This window comes from Nothobranchius furzeri, chromosome 2 (assembly GCF_043380555.1).
Source record: "Nothobranchius furzeri strain GRZ-AD chromosome 2, NfurGRZ-RIMD1, whole genome shotgun sequence".
In the NCBI taxonomy this organism is placed as follows: Eukaryota; Metazoa; Chordata; class Actinopteri; order Cyprinodontiformes; family Nothobranchiidae; genus Nothobranchius; species Nothobranchius furzeri.
The window spans coordinates 17,642,401-17,661,597 of NC_091742.1; the positions used below are offsets into that span (position 1 = coordinate 17,642,401).

The following is a 19,197-nucleotide window of genomic DNA, read 5'->3' on the forward strand; positions in this document are numbered from 1 at the left end:
TTAAATTCATCTGTACTTGTTTTATTTAGTTTGACGATCCGACAAGCATATTTCGTGTCCAACTCCTGAACTGAATTTGAAACATGTTTTTTATTGTTGCATGTGTGACACACCAGTCATGGAGCCCTTTATTATGGTAACTGTCTGTATTATCATTGGAATGCGCTGCTTTTATAATAGAGTGGAAAGCTTTAAAGCAGCATTGGCTGCGATGAAAAATTGGTGCAAGATTGTGGGAAGTTACGGTTGTTCTTGGCTGGGAGACGTGCTTGTTCAGAAAGGATACGTTTTGCCAATCTGCAGAGTTGGATTCCATCTTTTCTTCCTGTTGCAGCCTTTGTTCACTTATAAACCGAACCAGAGGTAATTGCTCTCATCAGAGGATGTTGAACCTGCAGGGTAAAAGAGGTTCTAGTGTAAATACATTCGAAGCTTCAGTAATGGAGGCAGAGCTTCTGAAGTGACAGCAACTAGTTTGGGTCAGAATGAAACTGAGCAGGACACAATTGAGTCTTAAAAGGAGACATATGACTTTTAAATGAAGTTATAACAGTTTTCTATTTTCACATGAATCCATCTAAACAATTTTATTCTGAGCGAGGTCATGATTCAGATTTGGGATGAAAATGTTTGTTGATTTTTAGGGCTGTGGCTCCTGGAAGTGGTACTTCCCATTCCACTACGCTCCATTTGCTTCAGACTTCAAAGACATCAATGGGATGTTCACTGATTTCGAGAAGGACACCAAACCAGTGAGGCTGCACACACACACCTCATATAGTTGGTCTCTCAAATGTTCTGTGATAAAATGAGGATGCATAGTAGTGCTGATGGTTTGTTGGATATTGATGTGTTTGTCTGATGCTTGTTCAGTTTAAACCTCTAGAGCAGCTGATGAGTGTATTTCCTGCAGCCAGTGGTAACTTCCTGCCACTATCCTGGAGAAACCTGATGATCAGTGTGGTAAGTCTTATTGATCAAACTGAAAACTCACTTTAAAATCAGATGTTAGCATTTAAATTTTCTTTGATGCAGAATTCGTCCATTATCGATTTCTACCCGGACGACTTTGCTATTGATCTAAATGGAAAGAAGTTTGCCTGGCAGGGTAAGCCGCTCCCTTTCAGACTAGATCTCTTTCTTCTGAACTGGTTATGTGTCTGAAGTTTTTTTAATGATTTCATCTTCTTGGCTCTGAAACAGCCAGAGTTGTGACATTGGTTCAACTGGTTTTTGTTTCCCTGGAAGGTGTTGCCTTGTTGCCTTTTGTGGATGAGCGTCGGCTGAGGGCAGCCCTGGCTGATGTTTATCCTGACCTCACACCTGATGAAGGTGAGTCCAATGTTCTGCTCCTGGGTGTCGGTCTGACCTTCCAACCTGATTGGAGCAGAACGGGCTGATCTTTCCACATTGGGTCGGCTTTGCTTTGTAGAATCCTTGTGGAAGCAACTGGATTATTTAGTTGAGAAATAGTTGGTGTTGTGTTAAATGTTTTGTTTAAACCCTTTAAAAGTTTGCTGGTTTTCTTCTGCAGAGAGAAGAAACAGTCTGGGAAGTGACGTGTTGTTCCTAGGAAAGCTTCACCCGCTGTTTGACTTCATACACGAACTCTACCGTTCCGAATCTCACCAGGTAACTGAAACCACGGCCTGTCCTATAGTTTCAGGACAAATTCCAGTTCAGTTTGTCGGTTTTGTTGTTTTGGTCTTTTTTTAGACTAAAAGGATTAATAAAACAGCTTACGTGGGGAGTTAAAGTCTCGCCTATCTACTTCGTCCATGGGTCCTCAACTGCCAAAACACATGAATGGGAGTCTCTTAAGAGGTTCAAGTTATTTTCTGATCCTGTTTGATCTGTGCCATTGATTGAAGGCGTGTTTTGATGCCAAGAAAGCACTTATTTTGAATGGATGGCAAACGTTATTTTAGGTTTTGTGTGAAAGGACATGTAGAACTTCAAATGCATGTAATCATATTGACGTCATCAAACCAGACACGGAGAAGAAAAATGGCTGAGAGTTTAGCGAGCTTCACACCCTTCTTCCAGGATTACAGAAGGAGCATTAAAGATGGAGAAAACCACTATGAATCTGGTCATATGGTCAGTAGCAGCTACGCTGGGGAAGGAGATTCTGCTGTGATGTCATATATGCAACATTAGACGTGTTTTTAATTACTTCTTTTTTACAAGTTATAAAATCTCAAAATACATGACAGTTAAAACTTGTATAATTATTTATCAAGTAAACAGAAGCACAACATGTGTGAGATTCAGTGCATATGGCAAAGTGGATCAGAAAATAGCTCTTTTAGACCCGTTCAGGGACCCGTGAGCCGAGTGGAAAGGAGGGAGACTTTGGCTACTTCACACTGCAGGTATTGATTCTCAATTCAGATTCTGTTTTTTTATAACAACAAAACATTACTCCACAAACAAAAGGGGGAGGGTAAAACCACATCAAGCAATGGGCGCATCATTTACGCTGTTTTTACAGGACCAGAGCGTTTGCAACACGGGATTTGCCGAGGCTCCCTGGGGAGGATAAAGGTCGTTTATAAGATCAGAACGTGGCGGTAATGTGGCGCAGTCGTGGCAGTTTTATAAAAGATTAGGTGATGGTGGCATAAAGGGGGTATGGGGCGGTCTCTGCGCTGCCGCAGACTTCTGTTTATCTTGGACATAACTTGCTTTTTATTGGTATTGAAGCTGTGATCGTTAAGTTTTTTTTAACAAGCAGCTCCTAAAGGGGTCTGTCCCCATCAGTCCCTGTGCAGTCTCTGGTGGTCTGAGCTTCAGCTCTAACAGAGAGGCTCATGGAGCTCTGCGGGGCTCCAGTTTGCCATCTCAGCTGATTTTGTTCAAAAAGCAAACCTTATTGCCCGTGTTTACTTTCATTTTCAATTAATTTGCCAGCCGGAGCTCATCAATAACTCCCCACATCATCATGACATCTGCCTCTGTTGCGCCAGGGCGCACATGACAGACCATTACCGCAATATTACTACCAAGCGAGGCGGAACGAAGGCTGCAAAATTCGCGCAACGCCATGCCGGCATGGCACATTTATAGACATACCATTGCGGTAATATTTCGCCGATTTGCCGGCATGGCGTGTCTTGTAAAAAGGGCTGTAGTGAGTCACAAATGCTCACGTAGGGGCCCCATATGTGACCAAACTTTCCTTAAACACCCTTCACTGCAAGGTATATCTTCTCTAACTTAAAGAGCAAACTGCAGGTAAAAATATTTTTCTAATTCGTATAAAATTCTGTCCAAAAAAACTATTAGAAAAGTTTATTGTGGATATTTGGTTGTAAAACACATTGTTGTAAACACACTGTTTATTATTCCCCAAGTAGCTTTTGTGTTTTTATTCTGATTCAATAGATTACCATAATAATCTATGTTTTTTTGCTTCCTAATTATTGTTACCAATTTATTTTTATATTTTTATATCTATCTTCTGCTTCCCTTGTTTGCAATTTTAAAGACTCGTCCCAGAGAAAGTTGCCAACTCTGCAACGCTGAAGCATGCTCTGTGATTAGCGTCTGTATGTTAGCAATAGTCTAACGCTTTTGGTGCTGACTGGTGCTCAGTTTATATTGCATAGAGCTCTACGGGACAGGGGGTGTGCTTAGCAACCAAAAAAAGACGTGTTTCTTACATTATTTCACAGTACATGATGACACGGTCACTTTTATGGATTTCTGAAAAATCACACACAATTCCTGGAAGGGGAAAACTGGATAGTTGTGTTAGTACGACATGACTAACATGTTTTCATTGACATGTTTTCATTGACTTTTGATGTGCTAATACTAGTTTATCCGTTTAATTATAGATCCACTAGGATAAATACAATAAAGTTTATCTTTCACCAAATACAATATTTACTAAGACATCACAATATAACTATAGACACATTACTTGTGTGTGTGTGTGTGTGTGTGTGTGTGTGTGCGCGCGCGTGCGTGCGTGTGTGTGTGTGTGCGTGCGCTCTGTCTTCTCGATCCCCAGTGAGTTGTGGAGGATGGCTGCTTATACTGAGCCAGGATCCTCTGGAGGTTTCTTCCTGTTAAAAGGGAGTTTTCCTCTCCACTGTCGCTGCATGCTTGCTTAGTATGAGGATTGCTGTAAAGTCACTGACACTAGTCAGTGACTTGATGCAATTTGCTGGGTTCCTTATATAGGAAACATTATTTCTGATTGGCTTAATGAACTGTGAATTGGAATGTTTATTATGTGAAGTGCCTTGAGACGACTTTTGTCGTGATTTGGCGCTATATAAATAAACTTGACTTGACTTGACATGACCATTCAGACTGAAGTCACTTTCAAAAACATCAGATACGTATCAGAATCAGTACCACGTATGAAAGTGACTTGAATCAGATTTGAAAAATTCAGATCTGTGCTGTTCAGACCGTCTTAAAAAATCAGATGTGAGTCACAGGTGGGGGAAAATCGATGGTGTTGCGCTTCTGCCTGCAGTGTGAGCGTAGCCTCAGGCTCTGTTTTGAAAAATCCTATTTTGAAACACGTGTTTCAAAACAAAATTACTCTGAAAGATGGAAACAACGCTTTATATGGTTGTGCTTATTTAGTATGATGGTGTAACTGACTGGTTTCTGATGGTTCTTCCCTTTCAGGTCTCTACAATCCCTGCTGAGCTCTGCCATGGAATCCAGGGTTCATTAAACCTCGATGAAGACCCAATTCTGCCAGATAAGTAAGATACACTGGCGGCATCCTAATCATGTTCTAATGTCTTCACCCAAAAACAAGCTGCTTAGATGTTTGTTGTTCAGCCAGTGGTGACTCCCCTGGAGGAGTTGGGGTGTGTGGTGGAATTTCAACATATTGTTTCCTCACAGTACCTTAATTCCAGATTTTTTATCTATTTATATGTTTGCTATATTCAGGTTATAATCCTGGAAGAAGTGACTGCTGTTTTTGGTACAGTGAAGGGGTGAGGGTTGGGGGTGTTGACCTGGTTGTGTATTATTGATGATTGTAATCTGTGTTCATGTGAAACACTTTGTGCTGATTTCATCTTGAAACATTTTCTACAATTAACATTATATTTTTGTCCTGCAGGATAGTGAAGTCTCCGATCCCGACGCTGCGAGACATTTCTCACTGCAGCGCCATCAAGTGAGTACCTGATCGGCTGCTTTAGCTGTTCTCTTCTGGTCAGGTTCTAGCATCACTGCTTATTCTAACCAGCTGGGCCTGTGGTTCTCACGGGCTCCATGGCGTAGCAGTTGGCAGCTCTGCTGCTAGGAGGTTGCAGGTTCAAATCAAAGCTACTGCCTCTTTGCGTGGAGTTAGCATGTTGTTCTCATTTATATGTGTAGTTAACGTGTTGGCATGTGTGAGTTTTTTCAGGTTTCCTCCCACAGATTCTCACAGCAGTGAGAGACAGAGAGAAACGGCTTCAGTCTGAGGCTCATCAACTCCACAGCATCCAGAACGATAATGATTTGCGCATGCGTGAATTCCCCACAGGCTGATTCTATTTCCCTATCAGAGGCTCCCCCTAACGGTAGGCATGCTATTGAGCCGGCCAGTTAGTTTGCAGTGGGCGTGTAGGACTAGTTTGGCTCCAGGCAGACCGCCTTGGAAAGAAGACTGAAAAGACAAGCGGTTGCGCGCAGAAAAATCCAAGGCGACCTTGGTGAGAACACTCCCTAACTGGTCCAGGCGGAGTGGTCCCAATGCTAGTGTGTAAGTGACAAAAGTCCCTCCAGCCTGTCCTGAGTCTTCCTTTAGGTCTTCCTCCAGTTGGACGTGCCCAGAAAACCTCACCAGGGAGGTGTCTAGGAGGCATCTTAATCAGATGCCCGAGCCACCTCACCTGGCTCCTCGATGTGGAGGAGCAGCGGGCCTACTCCAAGCCCCTCCTTAGCTGCTAGGTTTCCCATCTCCAAAGAGTACTTTTAAACCAGGTCACAGTTTGTGTAGAAAATAGCTTACACAGTTTTCAAATGCATTAAAATCCTTTCAAACTTCAAACTGATGTGCTTTAGAAGAATTTTTTATATATCGCCTCTCAAGATTTAGTAAACCACGCTTTTATTTTTATTTTTTTATTTTTTTGCAGTGTGAAGTTCAAGGATCCTCAGTTTGCAGAAGGTTTTGTGTTCAAAGCTGTCCTGCTGTCTGGAGCCAAGTAAGAATTTCATCATCTCATCACATCTTTGTTTAACCTTCACTGAACAGGGGTCAAAGTTTGCCGATATCGTCACTTCATTGAAAGGGCCCGTTTCATGCTTTTTTTTTACACTTTCCAGTGAAACGATAGGCACAATATATGATAAAATCTTACCGTTGGCACAACTGAGATGTCATTGTTTTACAGAGATAACTAAATATAAGCTATTATCATGAGCCACGCCTTCAATCCAAGCATAAGACACTTGGATTTGAAGGAACCCCACCATCACCTGTGTGAATTCCAGAGGTGTGGACTCGAGCCACATGACTTGGACTCTAGTCATTTTTTTTAATGACTTCTGTATTGACTTGATAAAATCTATAAAGACTTACGACTTGACTCGGACTTGTGACTTGAATCGACTTGCATCTATTGACTTGATGATGACTTGAGCATATTTGATATTTTAGCACAAAAGTGGCACAACATGGACAAAGATCATGAATCATTCTTCATTCTGGGTTTGATTTACTGCTAAATGCAGCAACTGGGAATGTGGGTGTCCCCCTAGAGGTGGGGGAGGGGTTCACTTTTATTTAGTTAAATGTATAGAACGTCATTTAAAGAACATTTGATGTTCAAAACACAAAACCTTAAAACCGATTGTTGTGTTGTGATTCTTTTTCCAAACATGCAACAGAAAAATTCTCATAAAGTGAATAAAGATGAAGGTATTTTAAATAAAAAACAAGCTAAATGTGATGAAAGCGCACAATTATAAGTAGTTTTTGTAAAAACAATGATGTTTCTTCCTGATTCATTTAATCATTTTTAATGCTCTTTTTTTTACTCATAGAAGTAAAGTTTTACTTCACTAACTGCAGGTGAACTTATGCTTTGCTGCATTTTAGTTGACTATATTAAAAGAAGGTTGCAGATTTGTCTTTTTTCCTCCATCCTGATCAGCGGGTCTGAAGGCTGAGTGCAGCGCAGAGAGAGACTGGACTGTTTAATAAATGGGACAAGAAATGGGAGAAACTAAATCACAGGCGATATCCAAATGTTTGGACCTTCATCTCCTTCTTAATCCCAAACCACGTCTGCATAACCAACGTTGCTGTGTCGCCTTTACAAACATGTCTTCATCCACCCGCTCCAGCTGCAGCTGCTGTGTTCAAAGTTGGCAGAAACGGGGATTCTGTCCTGGGTAAACTCCACAATAAATCAGGATATTTCCAGCAGTAGACTTGAACACATTTGCCAAAAGATTTGTGCAATAATTAAGTTTTAATTTACCCCACAAAATACAAATTCTCAGTTGGATTTTACCAAACACGGGGATGTTCATCAAATATAAAAGCCGTCCCTCATTATTTAGGACATCGTTTATTTAATCCGACCTCCCATTTGATGGCGTGACGGCTCACTGACTAATACACTGATTCCACTCTTTCTTTAAAAATTAAATAATCACTAAAATAGTAGCCTGGCAAGCCGTCCTATAACCTTTTCATGGACTAAAGAACGAGTGATCCACTTCTGGAAGACACAGCTGATCCCCCCCCCCCACCCACCCACCCACCCACACACACACACACACACACACCGCTGTGCCGTGGCAATTGTACAGTCCACCAAGTTCGTGTGCAAGCAACTTTACCTCGTCCCTGCACACCTCCACCAGTAAGGCTCAGCAGCACCTGTTCTTCTTGACTGTTGACTTGATTGTTTTCCAGGATTCCCAGTAAGGTGCTGAAACCAGGAGACTGGGAGAGAGGGAACAGGGAACCGTGGAGACCACAGCTGGGCTTCAACCCCAACAGACAACAGGCTCACCTGAACCAGTCAGCCTTCAGGGCTCTTGGGTAATTTTATTTATTGGTATTCATAATAACATCTAATAACTAGTCACCCATAGTTCTGGTCTCTTGCTTCCTCCCGCTACTCATTCAGTTGCCAATTGACTTCCAGTTTGGTTGAGTTGGAGTTGGGATCTGTTGCTAGAGAACCCATTTGGACCAAAACCTGATATTGCAGAACCAGATTGCGGTGGTTTAGTCAGGTTTCAGGTTTGTTTATTTATAAAGCGCCTTCTTATGGCCCGAGGGAAGAACAAAACGCTGAACACAACAAATTACCACAGTTTGACATAAAAAACCACAACAAAATAACATTTAAAAGCATTTAAGAAATTAATCAAAACCTGTAGTTAAACTTTAGGTGGGACCAGCAGACAAGCAGCAACCACCCCTTACCGCTGAGCAATGTAAGTAAAAGCCAGTGAATAAAAATGTGTCTACAGCTGACCCCTAAAGATGCTGAGTGAGGAAGCATGCTTCACAGTTGCGGGCAGCTCTTTCCAGAGCTTTGGCCCCAGTACTGAAAAAGCACGACTCCCTCTTGATCCGAGTCTGTGCTTTGGACAATTCCTGCTCTGAAGACTGAAGGGACCTCAATGGGATGTAAGAGTGAATCAGATCAGACCAATAACATGGACCCAGTCCATTCAAACATTTAAAAACAAACAAGACTTTAAAGGAAATCCTAAAAGACACTGGAAGCCAGTGTAGGAATGCAAAGATGGGCGTGATGTGCTCTGGCGTCCTGGAACCGGTCAGTAACCTGACTGCTGCATTTTGGACCATCTGAAGTGTTTCTATGGAGGCCAGCGAATTACAATAGTCCAGCCTGGTGATGATGACGGCGTGAATGACAGTTTCCAGATGTTTTCTTTGGAGAGCAATGGCTTAATCTCTGCAATTCTCCTAAGATTGAAATAGCAGCAGTAGTAGTTTAGTGGTGTTAAAAGCTTGTTTTTAATTTAGCACAGAAATAGCCATAATGCTAATAATATTAATAACATTATATATGTGTATATATATATATATACACACACATACGTACATACATATTAGGGGTGTAATGGCTCACGGGAAAGTGTTAGTCCTCTTCAGGTGTTTTGCTGTATGCTCCCATTAAATGGCTGCATAAAGACATAAAATTAACTTTTGCAGGTTTTTTTTCCAGTAGTAAACAATAACAGCTGATGAACTGGTTTAAATTCTCTCATTAAGCAGCTTGATTAGGATACCAGCCCTTTCTCCACACATTGATATTATAATTAAGAAAAAATGAACAATTGAACATCTGGCTGTGCCTGACAGTAGCATGTTTAGGACATAATCATCAGTGATTAGAGAAAACCATTTATCCCTCTTTCCTGCTAAATCAGTTAATCAGACAGTTTGGTTCTTAAATGGAGCCAAACCAGCTGCTGCTTAGATGAGAAAGAAGAATTGAATTTCTTTTAAATCAACAACCAAACACGCCAGTTTCTAGTAATTCCCTACTGCGTAAACCTGATGGAACTCTTATGGTCTCTGCGGTGGTGATGATTGACTACATAGTTATTAAAAATGATCAGTAAGATGTGATGATTCCATATGAATATGAAATATTGATCTGATTGATCTTTGAATGTTTAATCAGAAGATTCTAGTTATTTTACTTATTCAGGGACCATAAACACACTTGGTATTAATTCAGACAGAGTCGGTAAATAGTTTATAAAATGAATTTATTTCTATTTCCCTAAACTAATGATTATACATGACAGGTATGAATAATGAGATGTAATGGAATGGATATGGAGTGATCTAATGTGAGGTGTGGAATGTTGGAATGGAAGCTAGATGGTTTAGCAGAACCTTTTAGTATCAGAGAGAATTTGTGGAGTCTGGGTTGTAAAATAAATTTGGCTGTTTGTTTGGTAAACTAGAAATTTGTTTATAAAATCCATCCCACGCAATCTCTTGAGTCTACGATACCCTTTTGTGGAGATTCTCGTGCGATCCAGGGGGTCAAGAGGTCATGGTGGACACTGCCAGTGGAGAGAACTTCTCAATATCAGGAACTCGAAGAAGAAGAAAATATCATTTCTATAGCGCCTCTCAAGATAAAAATCACGAGGCGCTTCACAAAAAACAAAAAATGTAAAAATATTTTAAAAAGCATTTAGAAATGTTTAAAAATATCTTTAAAATGAGCAAAAAGAGACAATTGTGATAAAAAAATGTTAAAGAGAGAGAGAATAAGAAAAAGGGAAATCAGTGGATCCTGAGGAAGGTGGAATAGGTGGGGAGAGCAGAATAGAGAGAGTGGTTGAAGAAGGTCATACAAAAGCCAGCTTGAACAAGTGAGTCTTCAGCTGCTTTTTAAAGGAGACCACTGAGTCCACTGATCTCAGGCTCAGGGGGAGAGAGGTCCAGAGTCTGGGGGCCACAGCAGCAAATGATCTGTCACCTTTGGTCTTTAGCTTGGTGCTGCACAACTAGTAGGCTTTAGTCACTGGACCTCAGGGACCTGCTGGGGGTGTAGGGACTAAGAAGATCACCAATGTAAGATGGTGCTTGTCCATGTAAGGCCCTATAGACCAGAACCAGGATCTTGAAATGAACCCTGAAGTTGACTGGCAGCCAATGAAGCTGGAGGAGAAGCGGGGTGATGTGGGTGTGTTTGGAGGACTTGGTCAGAAGCTGAGCACAGGCGTTCTGAACCACCTGTAGACGGTTCAGGGAGGTTCTGCTCAGACACGTGAAAAGAGAGTTACAGTAGTCTAAAGCCTGATTTATGCTTCTCCGTCTGCGTCAATGCGGAGACACGCAACAACATTATCCGTCCTTGCGTAGGGCATGCAAGTACGTACGGAGTCGAGCCCACTTTTTTTAAACATTTGTCGAACGAGACGAATTACGCAAGCTTGTGATTGGTCAGGATGCCGCTGTTGTTTACAGCGCAGCCATTGCAAAGAGAGCCGAGGATATCTAGCGGCAGACACGGAGAAGCTTGAAGAATATCTCTCAAAAAAACTCTAAAAATATGAACGTTTAATTCTCCCGTGACTGGAGGAGTGAAAAGATGCGCAGCAAGCGTTTATTTGTGGACAGAAATGACAGGAAACGTGGGTTTAGAGGTGGGGAGCGCATGAAGAGGTGGGAGAATGAGAGACAAATTTGTCCGTGTTAAAAGTCTCTTATACACACAAAAAACACAATATAAACACACAATCTTGGACCGATACATGACAGGATACCACAGAACAGCACTACGCCCTCTGTTGTCCTGCCGGGCAATTGCTTTGCAACACTCCCCAGGAGACGGAGAAGTATGAGAGCAAAACGCTTCCGTCAATCCGTGCGTGTCTGTCCCTTGTGGAGCTGACGGAGAAGCATAAACCAGGCTTAAGCATGAGGAGATGAAGGTGTGGAGAACTGTCTCAAGTTCAGAGCGGGACAGAATGGGACTCAGCTTAGCAATGTTCCTGAGATGGAAGAAGGAAGAGCGAACAAGAGAACTGACATGAGAATCCAGGGTGAGAGCTGGGTCAAAGGTCACGCCAAGATTCCTGACGGAAGGTTTGGTGTGGGAAGCAAGCTGACCAAGAGAGTCTCTGACTTTGGGAACCAGCTTGTCTGGGGCACAGATGAGGATCTCAGTCTTATCATCATTCAGCTGAAGAAAGCTCCCAGCCATCCACGTTTTGATAGAGTCTAAGCAGGTGTGTAACAGCTGCAGCTTAGACATCTCATGGGGCTTAAAGGAGATGTACAGTTGGATGTCATCTGCATAAAGATGGTAGGAGATTCCTTTGAAGGAGCTCAGGATGTGCTGAAGAGGAAGCAGATAGAGGAGGAAGAGCAGAGGCCCCAGCAAAGAATTAGCTCAGATAGGACCCGTCTAGTCTGAGATCTCTCCAGGTCACAACAGGAAGCTGGAATGCTTGTTTGCATCTAAGTCTGTTTGTTTAGCTTTTAGAAGAGCCGTTTGTCTGATATCAGCGTTGCAGAGAGGTTTGACTGGATGTCAAAAGAGATGATGGTTTCAAAATTGCTTCATACTTGATTGGCCGAATTGGGCGTCAGCTGGAAACTGAATTAATCAGGAAGTAATTCCTGTTTTATTCAAACCACATTATTGACGCATGTGGCAAATTAGGCAAACCAAAATTTGACACGTTTGAAAGTTTTATCGAATCATTTCTCAAACGCCCCACCTTCCTTCAGCTGCAAAGATGGTGAGGTGAACCCTTTGTGAGGACGTTTTATGAATGTTTTAAAACACTTTTGTGAAGTGAATATAAACATTAATAAGTATCTTCTTATAATGTGAATGAGTGTAGATGTTGATTAACTTGTTAAATCAAACATACTGATCTGGTGTTAAGATCTGAACTGGATAATGCAGGAACAATATTCATTTTAAATCCATCATTGATTAAAGCACAGATTAATCAAACATTTGATTTAAACATCTTCATTCAACACAGAGGTTGTTTTCGTGTCGGCAAGTGATTCACAGAATCTTTTTGTCTTTCAGTCACAGTCTGAACAGAAACCAGAATGTGGGGGGGCAGTACAGCAACACACCACCCCCCAGCAGCTACCGCCAGGGAGGCTTCCGCCCCACACAGAGCTCAGCCCACCAACCTGTCATGTGTAAGTCGGTTCAATTCAAGTTTATTTATAAAGCGCCAAATCAGGACCAGAGTCGTCTCAAGGACCTCTCTACAGTAAACATTCCAATACAGGTCATTTCTTTAAGCCAATCAGTAAAAAGGTTCCTATCTAAGGAACCCAGCAGGTTGCATCGAGTCACTGACTAGTGTCAGAGTCTTTACAGCAATCCTCATACTAAGCAAGCATGCAGCAACAGTGGAGAGGAAAACTCCCGTTTAACCCTAACGCCCCCCAATTGGGGGCCATACAGTTTCATGTCCCAAACATCTACAACTGTCCACATTCTCCAAACACAACTAAAACCACAATCAAACAGCCCAGATGGGAATCAAGGTCATTTTAAATTGTAATAAATTAAGATACAATGATATTTTAACTTTATTTTAGAAGAGCATCTGACCTTCACTGGTGTCTGCTGGGAAAAAAAATACTTGAACAAATTTAGTTGAGGACCCCTGGAATAAATTAAACAATTGACTAAATTTCCTAAAGGGAATTTGAACTCACAACCTCCATCCTGTCAGCACTCATACACAGGACAGCTCTTCTAAAATAAAGTTCAAGTATTATTTTATTTATTTTAATGTATCAAAAACCAAAAATTGCTTTGTTTACAATCTAAACTGTTTTGATTGTAGATGTAGCTGTGCTCGGGGAATGCAAACAATCACCGACTCTTGGGACATGAAACTCCAAAGGCCCCCGATTGGGAGCGCCAGGGCCCAAAGACAAAAGGCCTAGGGCCTAAAGCTTGGTTTATGCTTGACGCATTCACTTTCCGCGCAGTGATGCGGCTCGCGGATGGAACGCGCTTCACAACTCGCAGCGTTTATGGTTCGTGCGGCTCGTCTCTGCGGTGAGCCAATCTTCTCCCAAACTGTAGGGGGCAGCATGGAGCTCTACGGCCTGCACCCAACACTTCACCATAGTGGAAGTAGAAATTACTGTTTACAACACGGCATTCCAGCATTTTTAACAGCGTTCTCGTCTTTTCCGACAGTGCGAGCTATTTCTCTCCAAGAATTATTAACAACATGTTGATCACGGTGATCTTTGAGAGCTGAATCATACAAATGTCTGTATTTACGAACCTCTGCCATACTAGTTCTTGCCGGTCCGCCATGTTTTTCCACGTCCGTCCATCCGCGTGGTTAGAAATTTTCCGAGGTGCGCGTTGCGGAAATTCTGGGCCGTGCCTAGGCGCGGTGGAGGGGCGTGGTTGTTAAAATGACGCAAAATGACGCAACTTTTCCGCGCTGAGCCGTGCGGACCTCGCGGAGGCGTCAAGCATAAACCAACCTTAAAGGTTAACAGGAAGATACCTCCAGAGGATCCTGGCTCATTATAAGCAGCCATCCACCATGACTCACTGGGGATGGAAAAGACAGAGCGCGCGCACACACACACACACCATATATACCAAGTAATGTTTCTATGGTAACATTGTGATTTCTTGGTAAATATTCTATTTGGTGAGAGATAAACTTTATTGTATTTATCCTAGTGAATCTATAATTAAACGGGTAAACTAGTAGTAGCACATTCAATGTCAAAGAAAGTAAAATGTTATTATCAGGAGAGGGAGAATGATTAAGTGGTTAGCAGCAGTGTGCTAGCCGATGGCCCCCTCCATGAGGCCACCACAGCCCAGCAGAACATCATTGTAGCTTCTTCTGGGGAGGTGTCTGCCTCACGGACTAAAGCTGGGAGCTGGTTCCACAAGAGAGGAGCCTGATAGCTTAACCCTCCCACTGTCTTTATGGGTGGCCCCGTGAGGAAAGTTGACCATTGAGCAGGATTGATGGTTTATCCTTGGAGGGCTTAGGCCAACCAACCATTTCTCCCCATCCCCACACATTTTTCTCCTCCTGCTCCCTCACATCATCACACAATCATACACATAGGACCTTGGGGGGTGGACAAGACGTGTTTTTCAGATGTTCGCAAAATCTTTACCAATACTGACATGTTTCGGAAAATCCACAAATAATACATAACAGTCCTTGGGACAACAAAACGTGTAAACATTTTAACATTTGTTTGAATTTAAGACGATGTACTGAAAAGTCATCATGATGACTAGTTAACATTTGGAAGTTGAAGGTTTTTGTGCAAGAACACCAGTTGATCTACATGCTGTGGTTTGAGAGTAGATCTTTTGGCCGTGACAACGTCTCCCGCAATGGAGAAAACACGTTCTGCAGATACACTTGTTCCAGGGATGCAAAGGTATCGTGTTGACAGTTGATCCAGGAGAGGAAATTTAACCTTGTGTACCCTCCACCAGTTTAAAGGGTCCTCAGACAGGGGCAATGATGAAGCTTTCAAATAGTTATCCATTTCCTCATCAGCTCTGACATAGGGGGTCTTGGATTCTTCACTAACCTCAACATCGTTGAAAGCCGAGGGATCGTCTGCTGAGGTTCCATCCTTCTGAACTTTGGGTTGCACCAGAACTTTCGCATGCGTGGCCAGAATACACTCCTGCTGTTTAGGGAAAAAATAAAAATATCATTATTTTATCCGATAGGGAACGTGTGTGTGTGTGTGTGTGTGTGTGTGTGTGTGTGTGTGTGTGTGTTGGCAGACTGGTAGAGAAAAGGCACTAAGGTCAAAGTTTGACAAGAATCAGTACATTTTTGAGCATTTAATCTACTGATTTATGTATAATTTCTCAAGACAGCTTGAAGTGAGTTAACTTGTAAATATTTTACAGGAGGAAATATATCGAGAGAGAGAGATATATCGTATATCTGAATTCAGCCAAAAGATATGGAGATATAAGTTTTGGTCCATATCGCTCAGCCCTAGATGGACGGATGAGTTATAACACCAGCTTGTGACACTCGCACACTAAAGCTGATGCATCGCTCTACTGAGCTGCTTTTTGGGTCACGACTTTAAGAACCAACTCCAAACTGAACCCCCACCCTTCCACTTTAGTATGCTAGCATACAGATGATAGTCATAAAATTTGAATATGATGAAACAGTTGATTTATATCAGGAATTCCATTCAAAAAGTGACACTAAATTCTTTCATTACACACATACTGATATATTTCAAATGTATATTTTTTTCAGTGTTGATGATAAAAACTGACAACTAATGAAACTCCCAAATTCAGTATCTCAAAATATTAGAATATCAATTAAGACGGTGCATAAAAAGAAATTTTAGAAATGTTGGCTAACTGAAAAGTATGAGCATGTACAGCATTCAGTACTTAGTTGGGGCTCATTTAGCCTGGATTACTGCAGCAATGAGGCGTGGCATGGAGTCAGTGGTTCGGTCAGCAGTCTGTGGCACTGCTCAGGTTTTGTGAGAGTTTCTCTTGCAACTAAACCGGGTCTTGTAGCAGTTCTTCTGAATTGTTGAGTATGGTGCAATACATCTTCCTCTTAGATTTTCTATGGGATTAAAGTCGGGCCAGTTTGCTGGCCAATCAAGAACATGGATACTATGGGCCTTAAACCAGGTATTGGTAGTAGGGTTGTCACGGTATGAAAATTTAACCTCACGGTTATTGTGACCAAAATTATCACGGTTTTCGGTATTATCGCGGTATTTTTTAAACGGTGTTGCATATGTTCAGAAAGCATTGATAGCCCTGTTCTACACAAACTGAAATAGTTCTGAAAAGGTTTAACAGTGTTTATTAAACCTAAAATAACACAAAGCCTTAGCAAAAGTGCAACTTTTCACAAGTAAAGGAACAAATAGCTTCTTTTTCTGGAACGTGTTACAGTAGTCAGTGCAGGTTTAAATTATACAAATCCAAACATTCAAAATATAAACAATATGTAAACAAATCAAAGAAACACCACTTGTTTTCTCATATACTTGTTTTCTTCATTATCAAAATGAAAATCTAAAACTCCAGTCCACACTTGACTTGAGCACTGTACAAGTCAACCTTAAAAAAACATGTATTTAAAATAAATAGCCACTTTAAACAAATTACTAAAATAACTACTACACTATGTAATCAAATCCAAATGTTCAAGTATAAATGGCATTGAATAAGTAAACAAATCAATGACAAGGAACTAATTGTATATTTCTCTTCATCATCAACAAATAAGATGCTTCATCCAGCAACAGGATGTCCGTGACACGGTTTAAATGCTGGCAGAGGACGCTGCGGCTGCAGTATATAGTGACTCGTTGTATTCTCCCTCAGCCAAAAGTCCTCACGTCATGCATTTAAGCTAAAATGCTAATGTTAACTTACCTTGCACTGGCTGTAGAGACGTGGGTGATGGTCACGCAGATGTGCCATTAGATTCGAAGTGTTGCTGCCTTTTGCAGACACTTGTTTCCTGCACGTTCTGCAAACGGGATAGCAGTCTTCTATTAACTGTCCCTCAGCATTTTACAGAAATCCAAAATATGCCCATACTTCCAATTTAGTCTTCTTTGAGGGCTGATTGATGTCCTGGGCGCTGCCGTCTCCTCCTTCGGCCATTATTTCAGCTTCAAAGTTTTGGTGCCGTTGCAAACTAAAAAGTGCGCGCCGCGGGAACTTCAGCTGAAGCGACGGTGGCTGGTAAGGGTCACCGCGCCGAAACCGCGGCCACGGTAAACCCACCGAGATAATTTAGTTTTTTAAAAACTGGACGGTTATTTTTATTGTCAACTTTTTTACCGGGGTTTACCGCTATACCGGTTACCGTGACAACCCTAATTGGTAGCTTTGGGACTGTGTGCAGGTGCCAAGTCCTGTTGGAAACTGAAATCTGAAGGTCGGAACTGTGGTGAAACTGGACTCAACCAAGCCAGCTGCTGTCACTGGGACCAGGAATGTGATCTTGGGGACAATTGGTTATTTTTCTGCAGCAGTGATCCTTTGTCCTGGAAACTAAGCAGCCTGCTGCACTGGGCTGTTGTTTGGGTTCTGGTGGGAGGTTGTATTGTTGTGGGGGGCCTGGGTCTGTAATGAGACTCAGAAGTGGTCTGCAGGACTCGTTGGCTCTTTCTAATTGGGGGTGTGAGGCTTTCTGAAGAAGGATGGAGACTGAACCAGGTCAGAGTTCAGAACATTCCTCTGAAAGGGTTCTGATGCCAGGACTGAAACTGGGTCAGAAAAAAAAAAACATCTTTGAGGTTTCAGAATGTCTAAACAGGGTCAAGGGCTCGGACTGGATCAGGAGTTATGGACCGGATTGAATTTTCAGTCAGAGAAATTACAAGTCTGGTTATTTAATTGGATCAGAACTCTGCCGTATTGTTTCCGTTAGTTCCAAATGAGCCTGGTTGGATCTGATGAGGTTCTGTTAGAAGAACCTTTTGGTCCATCTTACTGGTTTCAGTTGGTTCTTCTCAGCTGTTTTAGTCTTGAGGTTTTTCTGCAGCATCAGTTAGAAGTTCTGGTTCTGGAAGAACTAAACCTGCAGGGCTGCAGGAAATGAAATGATCTGATGCCTTGCCCTAGGACACACACACAGACACGCACGCACGCACACACACACACACACACACACACACTCTGTTCATGCCAGAGATGGACAGGTGTCCTCTTGTCTCTGGGTGAGGACCAAGAAAAGACACGGGTTCTAATTGGACTCTCCCTGGGTGGTCCACTTCAGATTGTCGAGATAATCAGACAGAAGCAGAACAAGTTCTATTGTAGTCATCTGATTTCTGTCAGAACCGTCAGCTGGTCCCAGATCTGCTTTAGGACACACACACACACACACACACACACACACACACACACACACACACACACACACACACACACACACACACACACACCCACACACACCCACACACACACACACACACACACACACACACACACACACCTTGTTGCAGTGGCAACAGTTTGTGTGTTTCAGAATTTATATTTCATGTTTGCGTGCTGCCAGCTGACCCGGTTTGTGGAAGGGGTCAGGATCTGGGTGCCCCATCCTTGTGAGCAGGACTTCATCAAACCACTGATCGTTCTTTTCGTTGTCTACAGATTCCAGGCAGAGCACTACACCTGCAGCTCCGCCCTCCTTCAGCGGCCATCAGCCTCCATTTACAAGGTGAGTTCCTGTTTCCACGGTGACTTCTCTGATCAGAACAAATAGATCGGAGCTCCTTCTGGGTCTGAGCGGGGTTTTATTAAAGAAATCTAGAAATAGAAAAATTTTCATTAACTGAAAAAAATATATATTTTTGGAAGAAAAACAAACTGAAACTGAAAAGAGCGTTAACAAACGTAACTAAAACTAACTTAAGCTTAGTTTTTGTGTTAGTCTTGTGTGTAATTTCCACTAGTTTTGTTTTTGAGCACGTAACTCGGACAGCTCAGCTGTCAACGTTGAGCGTCATGAGTTGGAAGGAAGCGACAGAGTGGGAGTACTTAGAATAAAACTGCATTTTAGATGAAAGTAAATATGTGGAACGTTTCTCAACTCCACAAATCTGACAAGACCGCTAACCTAGCTTACATCAAGAAGGTTAAGGAGCATCCGTCCCCATTTACCTCGGGATCAGAAGGCAACACCGGGCAAAGCAATGTTGTGCCTCCTAAT

At 42.2% G+C, this 19,197-nt stretch overlaps 1 protein-coding gene across 1 annotated transcript in view; it reads left to right on the plus strand.

The window, feature by feature from the left end:
• Window positions 1–19,197, plus strand: part of xrn2 (5'-3' exoribonuclease 2) — a 64,106-nt gene that overhangs the window by 42,415 nt on the left and 2,494 nt on the right. The window contains exons 20-30 of the mRNA XM_070548852.1: window positions 645–752; window positions 874–963; window positions 1,036–1,108; window positions 1,249–1,332; window positions 1,535–1,632; window positions 4,651–4,730; window positions 5,099–5,155; window positions 6,105–6,173; window positions 7,895–8,023; window positions 12,534–12,652; window positions 18,639–18,705. Coding sequence (XP_070404953.1) covers window positions 645–752; window positions 874–963; window positions 1,036–1,108; window positions 1,249–1,332; window positions 1,535–1,632; window positions 4,651–4,730; window positions 5,099–5,155; window positions 6,105–6,173; window positions 7,895–8,023; window positions 12,534–12,652; window positions 18,639–18,705 — 974 coding nt within the window. The remainder of the gene's footprint in view (window positions 1–644; window positions 753–873; window positions 964–1,035; window positions 1,109–1,248; window positions 1,333–1,534; window positions 1,633–4,650; window positions 4,731–5,098; window positions 5,156–6,104; window positions 6,174–7,894; window positions 8,024–12,533; window positions 12,653–18,638; window positions 18,706–19,197) is intronic.